Here is a 16,702-nt window from a genome sequence, read left to right as displayed (position 1 = left end):
GTCTGCCCAGTTGAGGCCCTTGGGAAGAAGCTGAGTATGATCATATTCTTGGCTTTCATCATCACTTGTACGTGGGGGAAATCAGGCCTTGGGCACAACCCACTTGATTCCCAGCAGTGATGCTGAGGCCACATCATTCTTCTTCCAGGCCCAGAGCACTTTCACTGAACTCCCAAGCGCCAGACACTGTTTGGGGGTGCAGGGTGGGGGATGGAGTGGGAAGGGCAGAGCCAGAGGAAACCAAAGAGAACCAGTCCCTGTTGCTGTGGGATTTAAGGTTTATTAGGGAAGATAATTTCAATCATATGGCATGTGAAGGGTACAGTGGGAGTGCACTAAAGGAATATTCAACAGCGCTTGGGAGGGGAGGAATTAGGGGAAGGGTGATCAGGGAGAGCTTCCTGGAGGAGGCCACACTCAAGCAGAGTCTAAATTCTAGAAAGTTGAGTGGGGGTCACCAGGCACATGGTGGCAGAGGAAAAGAGGAGAACTTTCTAAGCCCAGCATGAGCAGAAGTATGGGAGAGGAGCATAGTGTATGTGGGAGAACTACAAGGACTTTGGCATTAACCAGCCTTTAAAAAGGCCTGGAAGGGAGTGAGGTTGGAGGGGTAGGGAGGGCCAGGTCCAGCGTGGGCTTTATTCTGTAGTATTCATCAGCGGAGTCCTACCGAGTAGTATAGTTGGTAAGTGATAGATAAAAATGTAGAATTTGTGCATCCATGGACTCCATCAAGAAAGTGGAAGACACCCCACAGGTTACTTCATGTAACTTGTTTAAATTATGATTTGAGGGGCTTCCCTGGTGGCACAGACAGTAAAGAGTCTGCCTGCAGTGAGGGAGACCGGGGTTCGATCCTTGGGTCAGGAAGATCCCCTGGAGAAGGAAATGGCAGCCCACTCCAGTATTTTTGCCTGGAGGATCCCATAGACAGAGGAGCCTGGCGAGCTACAATCCATGGGGTCACAAAGAGTCAGACACAACTGAGGGACTAAAACACACACAGAAAAATTTTTTTAAAAAGAAAAAAGAAACAAAAATACTAAAAAAAAAATCCCCAAATCTCTTATGAAAAGAAAAAAAAAAACACAAAAAAAATTATGATTTACTATGATGTTTTTAAGCAATCATCCTGTATACACCAGATGGGCTTGGGTTGAGAAAGTCTAACTCATAAATCCTTCTCACTTGTACCAAAATTTTTATGAATATTGAATTTAACAATAAAGTCAATGAGATGACTTTAGGCATTTAACTAAATATGTAGAAAATTCCATTAACAATTTTTTTTGGACTCAATAAAATTTTTTTCCCAGACTCTAACATTTTCACAGCCTCTGAAGAGCTCAGAGGTCTCTGGTGTCTAGGGGGAGAAAATGGCCTGAGGGTGAGGCACGTCAGGGTGAGAAAAACGGGAATAAGACAGTCAAGGTCCCTGCTCTCAGAAGTTTATACAGCCCAGTGGGAATAAGCAGAATAAGGACAGAGTGTGATGTGTGCTGACAAATATAGTGTTTTGAGGGAGCGGAAGGGTCCTTACTCTGAAGAAACAGTATTTAGGCTGACTGGACTGCTGGGTAGGAACTTGCCCCCTACAGAGCAGGCGGAGTCTCTCCAGGCAGAAGGAACAGCCGGTGCAAAAGCCCTGAACCTGAAAATCACTTGACTTGTGGCCAAGAAGAGGATCATTGTGGTGGGGGCTTAGTGAGGGGCAGCGAGAGAGCATGAGGTGAGTTCAGAAAAGGGAACAGGGACCAGGTGATGCCCATTCTTGTGGAGCTGAGATTTTATTCTAAGTGGACGGTGTCCCTGGGGAGCAGATTTGGAGAGGATGACTGGAGGGCGGGAAGTCTGTTGGGAGCACCCTGAGGATCAACAGCGCGGGAAGAGAAGGGAAGGAGGTGAGGCTGGGCCGCGGGAGAGTTTTCGCTGCCCTGCAATCCCAAGGGACACCTCTTCCCACCCAGCAGGGAGCTCTGACCCTTCAGATTCGTCATTAGATGCAGCTGCCTGAGGAAGTGGGCATGACTCGTCAGCCGAGGCAGTCCTCGAGGGGCTGACAGCCCAGGGCGGCATTCCCAGCAGCTGGAACCGAGTCCATCCCTGACCCTGAAGGGGGCTCTGCTCTGTGGACGCCCTGGGAGTGGCCAGGACCAAGCTTCAACAGCGCCATCGTGTGGCGATAACAAGTCACAACAGCAGTGAAGTTGGGACTTCCGGTTACCTTGCTCGGTGGAGAAGGCGATAAGACCACAGGCAGTAGCCTCAGAAACTAGCCTCACCGCACCTCTTTGGGACAGTAAATCACTGCGGATTTTGGACAACTCAGAATGAGAGGGACATGGGGAGCCTCAAAGGAAAGAGCTAGCTAGGCATCGGAGTTTGAGGACTTATTTGAGAAAGATAGAACAGTGTTACTGTGTGCATCATCAAGGAATCGGTCAACATAATAATGTCCATCCCAGCTGCCATTCAATGAGCAGATAGGAGGAACTGCATGGTCTTAGGTAATCTACACGCATCAATACAAGGAGGCTCAGAGCGGGGAAAAGATGTGTCCCACATATGGAGTCCCATGCCGAGGTCACAGCTGCAAGGCCTGTACCAAGGCCACAGACGCAGAGCCCAAAACCAAAGTCACTTTCAGAACTGACTGAGCCCCACTGTAACCATTGCCAAAAGTCCCCTGAGCCTTACCAGCCAGCTTCATGACCCTAAATTAGACAAAAATGCCCACCCGAGTAATCACCCTAACCAATCACCTAATGCCACCCTTCCAGCAGGAATTTCCTTTGTCTTGAGGCTATAAAAATTGGCTCCTAGCCCAAGAAAAGCACCAGATCCTCCTTGAGCCGGCCCATTGTTCTAACAGCATCCAGCCAGCTCTCCCTGGCCAGGCAGGAGGTCAGCCCGCTGTGCCTGCAGCGCCCACATTATCTCTGCTCTTTGTTCTTAATAAACTCACTCCTTTCTGAAACACTCTGTGTCTGGAAATTCTTTTCCAACTCACGCTCAGGCTGACATGACACCAGATTACATAATAGTAGACTGTGGTGGAATTAGGATTAAAAGCCAGATGGGCCCTATCAGTGGATCTCACCTCTGTCAGATCCAACATGCTGTTTTAACAATAAATATTTTACAATGCCCTCTTTACATCCCCAGCATCTGGATTGTGCCTGATCAATAGTTGTGCACTCCATCAATAGTTGTCAAATGAATGAGATGAAAGTTCATGGATAATATCCTCCCTACCAACATAATTTTTAAAATCAAGGAAAAAGAAAATGAAAGCAGTTTATGCTAAATAAATCTGCAGTTCCACATGGACATGCTCAGTCAGGATCACACTGAAAGCTGTAACAAAGAGATTATTATGAACTGTGGTGGTTTAATCGCTAGGCCCTGTCTGACTCTTTTGCAACCCCATGGACTGGAGCCCACCAGGCTCCCCTGTCCATGGGATTTTCCAGGTAAGAATACTGGAATGGGGTGCCATTTCCTCTTCCAAGTGATCCTCCCAACCCAGGGATCAAACTGCATCTCTTATGTCTCATGCATTGGCAGGCGGGTTCTTCACCACTAGCGCCACTTGGGAAGCCCACTGTGAACAGAGATCACCCCAAATACTGATCTTCAGAGGCATAATCTTCTGAAATGGTGAATATCCTTTGTAAAGATCTGAACTCATACAAAGAAAATTCTTCCCTGGATTTTCATTTTAGTAGACTTCCTGGAAAACTGTGCCCATGGTATTACATGTCTACATAAACAGAGTTAAGGGTTCTTGGTGCAGATAACTATAAACAGATTTTTTCTCTTAGATATTGTAAGGCGAGCGCGAAGAAAAAGAGAGCGAGCCAGGCATTCAGGCAGAGAAAGATTTATTATAGGAAGAAAGAAAGAAAGTGACTGGCTTTAGAGAGAAACCAGCGCTCTCTTTTTACAGCCAACCCTTCTTATATCCTATCGATGGAAAATTGTGCCCTGGAGGGAGGGGGCCTCAGTTTATCTTTAACCCACAGCTGGGGTCTTGTGGTCACGTAGTCGAAGGGGTCTCATGGTTGGGTGGTCATGTAGTCTTGAGAAACTGGCACCAGCAGGGAAAAACAGGATATCGCCTGAAGGAAAAATCAGGATGCCCACCAGAGCAATGTGGCCACTGTGACTTCATCCCTTGTTTGTCAGGTCACCACAACGGGCCATTTTTAACTACATGGTATAAGACCCTTGTGAACCCTAACAGAAATGATCAGCGGCACATTAGAAAGCTGTGCAGGACATGGAACTATTCTCAGTAATGTGGGACTGTCTTGAACATTGAAGAATGTCTAGTACTGCTGGCCCCTGTCTACTAAGGACCAGGAGAGCTCCTATCAATGTGATAAACAAAAATGCCCCTACGAATGTCCAAATTCAAATTTCCAGGGACAGTAGATCTCCCTTTGAGACCTTTGGTGTATGTGAAAGCCTAGCCATCTAAGCTCTGCTTTATTTGCCTTCTCTTTCTGAGCTCCCCTTCTCCATCAAAGACCTGGGCTTTCACATTCTCATTTCTCATCCCGCCCTTTAGGACTCTCTCTGCAAATGTTTGTTTGTTGCTAGAAGGTTAGAACTGATGTGATAAGTGAGGTGCATTCCTGTCTTCTTCCTATGTCTACAAAAAGGCTCTGGTAAGGGATTCTGGTAAAAGATGGCAGAGTAGAAGGACGTGTGCTCAACTCCTCCTCCTCCGCTTGCTTTCTGCAAAAGCACCAAAATCACAACTAGCTGTTGAACAACCATCGACAGAAGGATGCTGGAACCCACCAAAAAAAGATACTCCACGTCTAAAGAGAAATAAGAAGCCACAGCGAGACGGTAGGAGGGGCAAATCACAACAAAATCAAATCCCATTCCTGCCGGGTGGGTGACCCACAAACTGGAGAACATTAATACCAAGATGTCCTCGCACTGTTGTGAAGGTTCTGAGCCCCCCATTACTTTGCCAACAAAGGTCCATCTATCAAAGCTAGATAGAGATAAAATATTAAAGGCAACAAAGGAAAAACAACAAATAACATACAAGGTAACTACCATCAGGTTATCTGCTGATTTCTCAACAGAAACTCTACAAGCCAGAAGGGAATGGCATGATATATTTAAAGTGATGAAAGGGAAGAAACTTCAACTAAAAATACTCTACCTAGCAAGACTCTCCTTCAGATTTGATGGAGAAATCAACAGCTTTCCAGACAAGCAAAAGTTAAGAGAATTCAGCACCACCAAATCAGCTTTACACCAAATGCTAAAGGAACTTCTCTAGGCAGAAAACAAGAGAAGGAAAAGACCTACCTACAGAAAATAAACCCAAAGCAATTAAGAAACTGGTAATAGGATCACACATATTGATAACTATCTTAAATGTAAATGGATTAAATGCACCAACCAAGAGACACAGGCTGACTAAGCAGATGAAAACATATGCATGTAGGCACTTCCACTACCGCATCACTCTGCCTGACGCCTCAGATTGTATGTAATTATTTTATATTGTTAGGTTAATCATGTTCCCATTATGGCTTGCAATTGTAATTATCTTTTATTTTTTGTCTGGCTGTTGATTGTAAAAACTGATGAACATTTGTCACTGTTATGATTATGTAACTATTACTCATTTAATACCACAGTATCATGATTAGTCAACAGAAAAATAATAGAATTCTACATCACCAAAACTATCATTTAATAGAAAAACCTGTAATCACTTTTTAAAATCTAGATGCATATCAGAATTATCTTGGAATGTTTTGAAAAATACAAGTGAAAAAAAAAATACAAGTGCCCAGGTATTGCTTTTTTTTCTCCAAAGGTCTAGATATGTTTCTAATGAGCAGCCCTGTTTAGAAACAACTGGACTATGTGAGGATCTTTTACTTTTCTCTAATTTGTTTCACTTTTTCTATTTTATATTCAGTCGTCCCACTTCATTTAGTTTATGTTTTCCAATTTCTCCATCTCTTCTTTTTTTAATATATACTTTCTCAAGCCTTTATCAAGCATAGTAGGAAAACTTGTATACATGTATACAAATATAATATGTATTATATATATATATTAGAAAACTTATGAATTTTTGCCAAACTAAAAAATTTATGACATTTTTATTCCACTTGTTTGACTTAGTATGAATAGAATGCTAGATTTCTAATTAAAAAAAGATATGCAACAAGCAACAAAGATTTATTGTATAACATAGGGAACTATAGTCAATATCTTGTAATAACCTATAATGAAAAAAATTGGAAAAATAATATATTGTATATGTATAACTCAATCACACAAAAACAGAATTACTACTTTTTGAAATATAGTAATGTCTATCTTTCTGCCACTTTTTCTAAACGTCCTATGGATATCTAATAACAATGCATGATACAAATTTTTAAATATACTTGTGTAGGATATAAGCTTAATGTAAATTAATAGAAATAGAAATCTATTAAATTTAAATTGTTAATGATGTCATTCAAGATGCTATTTTTATTTTTCTGCACTTGAGAAAATATTCTCAGAGAAATATTTATATGTCTATGATTATATTTTTTTTCTTTTTCCTTACATTTCTTCTGATTTTTGCTTTATATATCTTTGTTTCTTTGTTGTTAAATGTCTAAGTGAAAGTTGCTCAGTCATGTCCAACTCTTTGTGACCCCATGGACTAGCCCATGGAATTCTCCAGGTTAGAATACTGGAGTGGGTACCTGTTCCCTTCCCCAGGGGATCTTCCCAACCCAGGAATCAAACCCAGGTCTCCCACATTGCAGGCAGATTCTTTACCAGCTGAGCTACCAGGGAAACCCCGGTTTTGATGGTTTATGATGTCTATCTTCTTTGTGAATTGTACCTTTTATCATTAAAAATATTCATCTTTGCATCATTTAAAAATAAATAATTTAATAAATTTTAAAAAAAAGACTCACAGGGGCTCCCCTGGTGTCTCAGTGGTAAAGAATCTGCCTGCCAGTGCAGGAGACTCGGGTTCGATCCCTGTTCCAGGAAGATCCCACATGCCTTGGAGCAATTAAGCCCATGGGCCACAACGACTGAGCCCACGTGTGGCAACTACTGAAGCCCACTCACCCTAAAATTCATGCTCCACAGTGAGAGAAGCCACTGAAATAAGAAGACCTCGCTCGACAACCGGAGAGTAACCCCCACTTGCTGCAACTAGATAAAAGCCCATGGGTAACTAAGACCCAGCACAGTAAAAAAAATAATAAAACCTTCTCAAAAAGGCTCAGAGAGGTAATTTTCTCATAGTCACACAGCCATTTTGAAGTGGCCAAGCCAGAATTAAAAGCTGGTCAGTCAGTCTGAACCAAAAATCTATGCTTTTGCCCTCTTTTCTCTTGATTGTCTCCTACCTCTCACGCTTAGGGAAACAAGGTCTTATGAAACTGAAGTATTTCACTTACTGGGTAAAAGTTTGATAAGTTGCCCACCATCCCTGAAGGTCAGGAGGTGAGTTGGTGATGTCTGGAAATGATTCAGATCATACAGTTGTTAACTACCATTTTCATAAATCAGGTGAAATTCCAAGAAGGAAACCCTGCTGTTTGCCTCAGCTTGTCCTAGAAAGTCCAGTTCCATCCCACCATGTCGTGGCTGTTGGGGCATTCCCTGGACACTTTGGTTTCTGGGCAGCATTTGCTTCAGTGTAAACGCAGACTTTCTCACACCCTAGTGGCAGAAGAAGGTAACATCAACCCCTTATACTGGAATTTAGGGATGAAAGGCCACTCATTGAAAATTCAGCTCTTTAAAGACGCTGCAGGAGTGCTCTGGCAGTCCAGTGTTAGGACTCAGAGCTTTCACTGCCATGGTTCAGTCCCTGGTTGGGGAACAAAGATCCTGCAAGCGTGGCCAAAAAAAAAAAAGTGCTACAATTTTTTTTTTTTTTTATGGAATGCTTCACGAATTTGCGTGTCATCCTTGCGCAGGGGCCATGCTAATCTTCTCTGTGTCGTTCCAATTTTAGTATATGTGCTGCTGAAGCGAGCACAAGTGCTACAAATTTTGCATGCCATTCCTAATATCTGGGGGATGTTCCAATAGAAAATAAAATAAACTTCATCTCAGTGTAGACATTGACATAAAAGTGCATACTTTTCAAGCAAAAGTATTCCAAAGATTCACCCACATATTCCAAGATCCTTACCTAGACCCACTGAAGCAGAAGCCGGGACCATGCATGGTCAGCTACCCCCCACCTCTCACTCTAGACCCCAGGCCACTGGTGATCCATCACTTTAGTTCATGAGTGTGCCTGGAGGAACAACACTCTGTTTATCCTGACTTCCAGTGGCACCCCTCTTGTACTCCAGGGTCTGCAGAGGCCAGTTGGAGAAGCAGAATCTCTGTCTCTATTAGAACTGGATTCAAACCCTGTTTCCATCTTCACTCTTTCTGCAACTTGGGCAAGTAACCAAATCTCTTGTTTTGTTTTAAATTAATTTGGCTGCACTGGGTCTTAGCACTCTGTATCTGCTTTTTGTTTTTGTTTTTTTTAAGATTTACTTATTTATTTATTTTTCACTTTTGGCTCCATGACCCCTGCATTGAGAGCCCGCAGTCTTAGCCACTGGACCACCAGGGAAGTCCCTGAATCTTTTGTTGTCTTAGTTTCCTTATCTGCATCATAGCTGTTTTGTGGGGGTGGTTGTGGGGTCCAGTGGGCTAATACATGTACATGTGCTGCAAATGCTGAGTGCCTAGCATGTAGATATGCTGTGCTGACCTCAGTCACTTCAGTCATGTCCAACTCTTTGCGACTCTATGGACTGTAGCCTACAAGGCTCCTCTGTCCATGAGATTCTCCAGGCAAGAATACTAGAGTGGGTTGCCATGCCCTCCTCCAGGAGATCTTCCCGACCCAGGGATCAAACCTGGATCTCTTAAGTCTCCTGCATTACAGGTGGATTCTTTACCACTGTTATTTCATTTTTGGCTGTGTTGGGTCTTCATTGCTGTGCATGGGCTTTCTCTAGTTGTAGTGAGCGGGGGCTACTCTCTAGTTGCAGTTCTTGGGCTTCTCATTGCAGTGGCTTCTCTTGTTGTGGAGCATGGGCTCTAGGACACACAGATTTCAGCTGTTGTGGTGCCAGACTTAGTTGCTCCTTTGCATGTGGAATCTTCCTGGACCAGGGATCGAAACTGTGTCCCCTGCATTAGCACACAGATTCTTAACCACTGGATGATCAGGGAAGTCCCCAGTCAGGTTCCCAGTGACCTACATGTTGCCCAATCCCCTCATCTTACTTGTCCTTTCCATGGCATTTGACACAACCAGCCACTTCTTTCTTTCTTTTTTTTTTCACTTCCTCTTTCTTGAAATCCACTCTCTTCCTCTACTTTCTTGACATCACTCTTTCTTCATCTTCCTCCTCACTCAATGTCTATTTCTTCCCAGTCTCCTCTGCTGTCTCCCTCTTTTCAGCTCAGCTTCAGGAGGCCCAGCTTTGATCCCTGGGTCAGGAAGATCCCCTGGAGAAGGAAATGGCAACCCACTCCAGTGTTAACTTGCCTGGAAAATTCCAGGGACAGCGGAGCCTGGTGGGCTATGTCCATGGGGTCCCAAAGAGTCAGACACGACTGAGTGACTAACACTTTCACTTTTTCTGAATGTTGACACATCCCTGCTTCACTTTCCTCAAGTGTAATCATACAGTTTATCTCTTGAAGGTTGTTGTGAGAATCGCCTGAGATGCCATACATGTGGCTTAAAAAAATTCCTCCTTTCCCTCCATGAATTACAGTATGCTGTCTTCCCTTATTCTGATGAGATGAGCCACCCTTTCCCCTAGACACTTGTCAGGTATCTCCAGTAACCAAGGAACAGACTTTGGGGAAGATGACTGTTTCCCACGAGGGTAAACTATGACACCAATCTCTGGAAACTCAGATCTAAGAAAAGTCTCACTGCTTCTGCTGGGCCTAATAAATTCCTGTTTTTAATTCATTCAGCTTTAGGTCTTTCAGAAGGAGGAAGTTCACGGGGCTAGGAGTCTAGGAGTACAGAGACAGTGGCATTGAGCTTAGTCAGGGGCAATGGGTGTGGGTCAGGAAAGCCTTCCTGAGAAGTCGTCCTCTAAACTGAGAGCAGCGAGGCGTCTAGGAGTTTGAGCAGTGTGAAGGTTCCAGGGTGTGCAAGAGCTTGAATTTCTGCAAATAGAGTGTCACTGGAGTGTCAAGTGCACAACACAGGATAAGGTCCAAGGCCTGACTGGAGCCTGAAGGGCCTTGGAAGTGAAAGTGTTAGTCACTCAGTCCTGTCCCACTCCTTGCAATCCCATGGACTGCAGCCCTCCAGGCTGCTCTGTCCATGAGATTTCCCAGGCAAGAAAAGTGGAGTGGGTTGCCAAAAGCTCTCTTCTCTGTTTCCTCTCCCCCAGTTGGTAACACCTTGGAGGAAAATTCCTTTTTCTCATCTGTCTCTCCTCTAGACTGTGAGCTACTAGCAGGCAGCATTACGCCCAGCGTATCTGCTCATGCTTCCTGTTGCTAAGCCCTGGAACACAGCGGTGAATGCCTGAAGGAACGAAAGAACGGTTCCAACACTGTGCACTGTTTACATGTTTGTGCTCGATCCGCGCAACAGCCTGTGACTCTGCCATTCCAGGGAATATTAGCTGCATTCTGCTGATGAGAAGACGGGCCTCAAAGATGGAGCTGTGATGAGAAGACGGGCCTCAAAGATGGAGCTGTGAGCTCAAGCTCTGAAGTCCACTCCCTACGTTTAAGTCCAGCCCTTTCACTTAGCAGATGCTCGACAAGCCACTTAGTCTCTCTAAACCTATATTTCCTCAATTACTAGATGGGGATAATAACATTTATTACTTCACAAGAGTGCTACAAAGATTAAAGGGAGAGGGCATATAACCTGCATCATATAATAAGTATGCAATAAGTGGTAGTTGTTTTTATTCTCCGGTCAGTATCGTTTCCCCTCCTCAAACAGCAGTTCCCATACCTAAGAAGATCACCTCAAGGTCGGGGATCGGGCCACGTCTCCCCAGATCACGCTGGTTTTGCAAGATTGCCTATGGGTCGAAACTGGGTCCCGCCCGTCTTGCACAGCCAGCGCACCCACGTGCCTGGCGTAAATAAGCGAGCGCGCAGGCGCCCCCGGCCGGCGCCCATTGGCCGGGGCCCCGCGGCCCCGGAGCTGGGGGAGGACTAGGGCCCCCCAGCTGCGGGCTGCTCCGCCCCGTCGGTTGGTCCGCGCATCTGTCCGTGCGTGAGTCCGGGCTGCCAGCTTCGCCCTCGCCATGGCACCCTGGCTGCAGGTGCTGTTGCTGTTGGGGCTGCTCCCGGCCGCCGCTCCGGCCTCCAGCAAGCCTCGGGCGGCCGGCGCGCAGGCCTGGGAGCTGGCGTCCCCGGAGCTGCGGGAGCCCGTCCGCTTCGCCCTGGACATGTACAACCGCGGCCGGGCTGCCGGGACGCGGGCCGCGCTGGAGGCCGTGCGCGGTCGCGTCCGCCGGGTGAGGACGCGCTTGGGGTGGGGCTCCTGGGTCCGCGGTGAGCCGGGCTCTAGTCCGAGGGTTGGGAACTTTGGGCGTGACTTGGGGCGGGGACGTTGGACTAATAGTGATGGGGAAGGGGGAAGGGGGCACGGTGGGGCTGCGGGCCCCATGAAGGCTGGACAGCGGAGAGGGTGGCCGTGCTGCCACTCACCCGCCCTTCCGTCCAGGCGGGCCGGGGGTCCCTGTACTCTCTGAAGGCGACCCTGGTGGAGCCTCCCTGCAACGACCCCACTGTGTGCCAGCTCCCGGTGTCCAAGAAGACCCTGGTGAGTGATGGGGTTCCTGCCATTCCCTTGCCCCCGGGTCGAATCTGGCTGTAGTTGGGACGATCTGTCAAGTCAAGGGGGCGGGATCTGAGGCCGCATTTACCTCACCCTGACACTACCCAGGCCTGGAAGGTCAGAGACCAAGATGCTGTAAAAGGGCGGGGGTCTGGGTGCTCGCTCCCGGACGGTGCCTCGCTCCCCACTGTGGGCGAGATTGCCTTCGAGATGGTCCTCATCTGAGGACCCTCCAGCTCCATCTTGCCAAAGGCCTTGCTCTCCTCGCAGCCCCCTGACTGGCTTCCTCCTTCCTCTTCCTGCAGCTCTGCAGCTTCGAAGTCCTAGACGAGCTAGGGAAACACATGCTACTGAGGCGGGACTGTGGCCCAGTGGATACCAAGAGTACAGGTGCTGGGAGGGCCCAGGGGTGCTGGGATGGTTCAGGTCAGACTTCACTCAGGGTTCAGCCCTGCTTCTCTCTTCCAACTCTCTCCAGATGACAAAAATGAGACGTTCAGTTCATTCCTTCCGCTGCTGAACAAGGATCCCCTCCCCCAGGTGAGGAGCCTGTCTGTCTGGGGAGCTGCCTGTGGCCTTCTGTTCCCTGTCTTCCCTCCACCCTGGCCTGGGGCTCCCACATCTGTCTGAGAAGGACTGCTTGTGAAGACTCCCTCTCTCTGCCTTTCCAGGACTTTTCTGTGAAGATGGCTTCCATCTTCAAGGACTTTGTCACCACCTATAATCGGACATATGATTCGAAGGAAGGTGAGGCCCTAGCCTTGGCTGGACGTGTCCCGATCAGATCAGGACCTCTCCCCCGACTTGGCACCTTAGTGTTGGGGAAGGGCAGAGGGACCCCCCCCCCCAAGTCCCCCCAGGTTCTTGTTTAGCCTCCCGGGACTTGGCAGTCACCTTGGGTAGCTGGCACTTCTCCTGTCTGATATCATTCTGGGTAGAGTGGGATGGGGCAAAGGCCAGGTTTTCTCTGCTGGAGGACCCCTGGCTTGGTGGCCTTTTCCCATGACCTTCTGTCTTTGGAGCCCATTTTAGTTCTCCTTTCATACCTGGGGAGTCATCACCCCATTTTGGCCTCACTCTTACCACTTGCAGATCTGGTCCTGACACCAGATCCCTGAACCCTGACATTTCAGGGTTCTGCTCTTCTCTCTTTTTAAAATTATATTTATTTTCATTTAATAATAAATAAATATTATATAAATAATAATATAAGTAATATAATTAGCATATAATATGTTGATAATAAATATAATAGCATATATTTATAATATCAAATATAAATATTTGACAATAAACATTTTATAAATAAAAATTTATAAAACAATTCAATATTAAATTATAATAATTTAAATATTATAAATAATAAAGACCTGGCTGCACCGGGTCTTAGTTGCAGCATGCAGGATCTTTCAGGTGTGGAATACGGGATTTAGTTCCCTGATCAGGGATTGAATTCAGGCCTCCTTCTTGGTAGTGTGGAGTCTTAGCCACTGGACCACAGGGTCGTCCCCTGCCCTTCTTGAGATAAGCTTCAGACCTGATCCAGAGTCCACTGTTCCCCATGGAAACCTCTGCCTCTTATCCCCAAGCACCTCTCCTTTATGATCTGCCTGGGGCCCAAGTCTCACTTCTGCTCGTTGGTCCTCAGAAGCCAGTTGGCGCATGTCTGTCTTTGCCAATAACATGGTGCGAGCACAGAAGATCCAGGCCCTGGACCGAGGCACAGCTCAGTATGGGGTCACCAAGTTCAGTGACCTGACAGGTAGGGGTGGTGGCCCGAGCCCTCACAGTGCCTGGAAGAGACAGGGCCTGCTCCCAAGGCCCCTGGGTAGGACTGGCTTCGAATATTCTTTCCCCCCCCCCTTGCCCACCTTTGTCCACAGAGGAGGAGTTCCGCACCATCTACCTCAACCCCCTCCTGAAAGATGCGCCTGGCAGGAACATGCGCCTGGCCCAGCCCATCACCAATGTTCCTCCGCCTCAGTGGGACTGGAGGAATAAGGGGGCTGTCACCGATGTCAAGGACCAGGTCAGACACCGAAGAAGCGAGGGTGGGATGCGCGGGTTGCACCGGCCTTTGGAAGGGACCCAGCCCTGACTCTGCCCGTCTCTTGCAGGGCATGTGCGGCTCCTGCTGGGCCTTCTCAGTCACAGGCAACGTGGAGGGCCAGTGGTTCCTCAAACGGGGGACCCTGCTCTCCCTCTCTGAGCAGGGTGAGCATCCCGCTGTGCCCCCCTGTCCCTAGCCCAGCCCCTCCGGAGGGCTCCTCGGGACCAGCCTTCTGTCTCCTAGAGCTCTTGGACTGTGACAAGACTGACAAGGCCTGCCTGGGCGGCTTGCCCTCCAACGCCTACTCGGCCATAAGGAATCTGGGTACGCATTCAGGAGGGGCGTCAGGAGCACAGCTCCCGCCCCCAGAAGTCACTTTGTGAGGGCGGGAGACAGTCCTGTGAACTGGGTTCAAGTCTTAATGCTGACCTCTAACTGGCTGAAGACCTTGGGCAGGTCAGCTCTTTCAGAGCCTCACTTGTCTCACCTGTGAAATGGGCCTCCTTGCACCCACTTGGTAGGATTGCCTTGAGGGTCAAGTGAGGGGAAGGTGTGTCAAGTTCCTGGTGCAGAGCAGGGGTCTTGCTCTTTTCACTGCTGGGAGGCCTGTAATGCTGCTGAACCCAGGAGCAGCACACCTCCCCCTTGAGGGGAGGTGTTGCCCTAACCTGGCAGTTCCATACAAAGCCTGGGGCGGGAGCCTGGCAGGGGTCTGGGCCAGATTGGGAGCAAACGGTCAGGGCAGGACAAGTAAGCCAAGGTCAGGAGTCCTAGGAATGCTGTTGGGGAGTCAGGACTCAGAAATTGGGAGCTGGGTTCCCTATCTGCCACACATCTCACTGGAGGCTGCCCCATGCCTGTGGGCCTCAGCTGAGCCATCTCGAGAAAGAGGTCCCCTTCAGAGAGGATGGCCTGTGGTCTGGGGTAGATGGAAATCACGAGGCCTTGTGTCCGAGGGGCTCAGCACAGCCCCTGGCCGGGAGCAGATGAATATGGTGAGTAGGGCCCGCCTTTCCTAACTTCTGATCTGCCGGCCCCCCTCCCCACAATCCCAGGAGGGCTGGAGACAGAGGACGACTACAGCTACCGAGGCCGCTTGCAGACCTGCAGCTTCTCTGCAGAGAAGGCCAAGGTCTACATCAATGACTCAGTGGAGCTGAGCAAGAATGAGCAAAGTAAGGGAGGGCGGTGGGGGGGTGTGAGGAGAGGCCTGGGGAGTCGGGGGCTAGGGCCTGGGTGCCCCCTGACACTGGCCCTCCCCTGTCTCAGAGCTGGCGGCCTGGCTGGCCAAGAACGGCCCCATCTCCGTTGCCATCAACGCCTTTGGCATGCAGGTAGGGCCCCAGCCTCGCTGCTCCGGCTCCGGCTCTCGCTGACTCTTCCCCCACTTCTTGGAGCTGGCCCCTACATTTTTAAAAATAATTTATTCATTTATTTCTGGCTGTGCTGGGTCTTCGTCGCTGTGCAGGCTTTCCTCTAGCTGCAGCGCGCGGACTTCCCGTTGGGTGGCTCCTCGTTGCGGAGCACGGGCTCTAGGCGCTCGGGCTGCAGTAGTTGCAGCATGTTGGCCCCCCCCGCTCTTACTCTCCCCACTCAGTTCTACCGCCACGGGATCTCCCACCCCCTGCGCCCCCTCTGCAGTCCTTGGCTCATCGACCACGCTGTGCTGCTCGTGGGCTATGGCAACCGTGAGTTCCGCTCGCCCCTACGCCCATCCAGCCCGGGTCACAGGATCTCAGGAACCTTGTCCTACCCCCTGCCTCGGGCTGTGGGCCAGGCAGGATCACCCATTCTCTCTGTGAATGGGAGAGCCAAGGGGGTGGGAGGTGTGAGCAGTTATGGATGGGTGGGTGTCTTCTCCAAGCCCTAGAGCCGCTCCTGGTTTCTGGGAGCATGGTAGGTGGGCCTGTCTTGCTTTTTGCTCTTCCCCTAGTACCTGTCGCCCAGTAGGCCCACAGCAGACACGTGAAGAGTGCCCAGTGCCTGGGGCCCTGGCTGGAGACTCGGGGGTCCCTGACTCTCCCTGCGCTCCACACTGCCCCCACCCCAGGCTCTGCCACTCCCTTCTGGGCCATCAAGAACAGCTGGGGCACTGACTGGGGTGAGGAGGTGAGTCTTGCCTGCTTGGCCCCCAGCCCTCCAGCCCCCATCCTGCCTTGGCGCCCTCACTGACACCCCTCTCCCCCCAGGGTTACTACTACTTGCACCGTGGCTCTGGGGCCTGTGGCGTGAACATCATGGCCAGCTCAGCGGTGATAGACTGAGGCACACCACCGCAGGATCTGGTGTGGGCCAGAACGGCCCCTCCCCAGGAGGCAGAGCTGGCCAAGGGAGGGGCACCGGGGACCCCAGGGTGAGCAAAGGCCACAGGACACAGGCCCTCCCCCCACTCCCACCCTGAAGTTCCCCAGCAGCACCTTTGCTGAATGTTGATAGCTAGGAGGATTGGGGTGAAGGATGATGTCTTGGCAGCCGAAGCTGGGGCAAGAACCCTGGGCTCGGGTAAGGAGCAGGTGGGAAGAAAACACTCTGGTCTTAAAGCCAGCTCTGTCCTCAGCAGGCTCTGTCTTCCCACCCCGGTTTTCTTCTGAAGCTGTAAACTTTCTGGTTCCCTTGGATTGGGGGACCGTGTTGCCTTCCACATCTAGAGAAACTGTTGTCACCGACCTTTTCTAACACAATAAAGAGGTGTCCTGGACCCCAGTGTGGTGTGAATGCTCAGACCTTGAGGGCCAGGAGGGGTGCTGGGGAACCCCTGGAGGGTCAACATGGGGCAGCTGATCCTCAGAAACCTGAGGGCCCAAGCT

General features: G+C 49.1%; 1 protein-coding gene and 1 non-coding gene across 4 annotated transcripts; one reads left to right on the top strand and one right to left on the bottom strand.

Annotated features, from left to right (window-relative positions):
• Window positions 1-7,937: 7,937 nt before the first annotated feature.
• On the bottom strand, window positions 7,938-8,044 carry LOC122431548. The gene has a single exon (XR_006266565.1). It is a non-coding gene; the product is annotated as a U6 spliceosomal RNA (small nuclear RNA).
• A 3,127-nt stretch (window positions 8,045-11,171) lies between these two features.
• CTSF (cathepsin F) lies at window positions 11,172-16,593 on the top strand. 3 transcript variants are annotated; one of them, XR_006266453.1, is made up of 15 exons: window positions 11,172-11,522; window positions 11,732-11,830; window positions 12,151-12,235; window positions 12,324-12,385; window positions 12,517-12,592; window positions 13,494-13,607; window positions 13,729-13,874; window positions 13,963-14,059; window positions 14,139-14,219; window positions 14,951-15,070; window positions 15,165-15,229; window positions 15,493-15,583; window positions 15,946-16,004; window positions 16,085-16,248; window positions 16,456-16,593. XR_006266453.1 is itself a non-coding variant. In XM_043452310.1 (14 exons), the coding sequence occupies exons 1-14, from the start codon at window positions 11,310-11,312 to the stop codon at window positions 16,157-16,159; spliced, it is 1,380 nt and encodes a 459-aa protein (XP_043308245.1). In that variant the 5' UTR covers window positions 11,172-11,309; the 3' UTR covers window positions 16,160-16,593. The 3 variants fall into 3 exon arrangements, 2 of the variants coding, with proteins under 2 accessions (XP_043308245.1, XP_043308244.1); XM_043452310.1 differs by having other exon boundaries at window positions 13,497-13,607; window positions 16,085-16,593; XM_043452309.1 differs by having other exon boundaries at window positions 16,085-16,593.
• Window positions 16,594-16,702: the final 109 nt, after the last annotated feature.

The sequence above is a fragment of the Cervus canadensis genome, chromosome 29, assembly GCF_019320065.1.
Source record: "Cervus canadensis isolate Bull #8, Minnesota chromosome 29, ASM1932006v1, whole genome shotgun sequence".
NCBI lineage: Eukaryota > Metazoa > Chordata > Mammalia > Artiodactyla > Cervidae > Cervus > Cervus canadensis.
The sequence above is the reverse complement of the archived record's forward strand: the minus strand, read 5'-3'. Positions and strand labels throughout refer to the sequence as shown.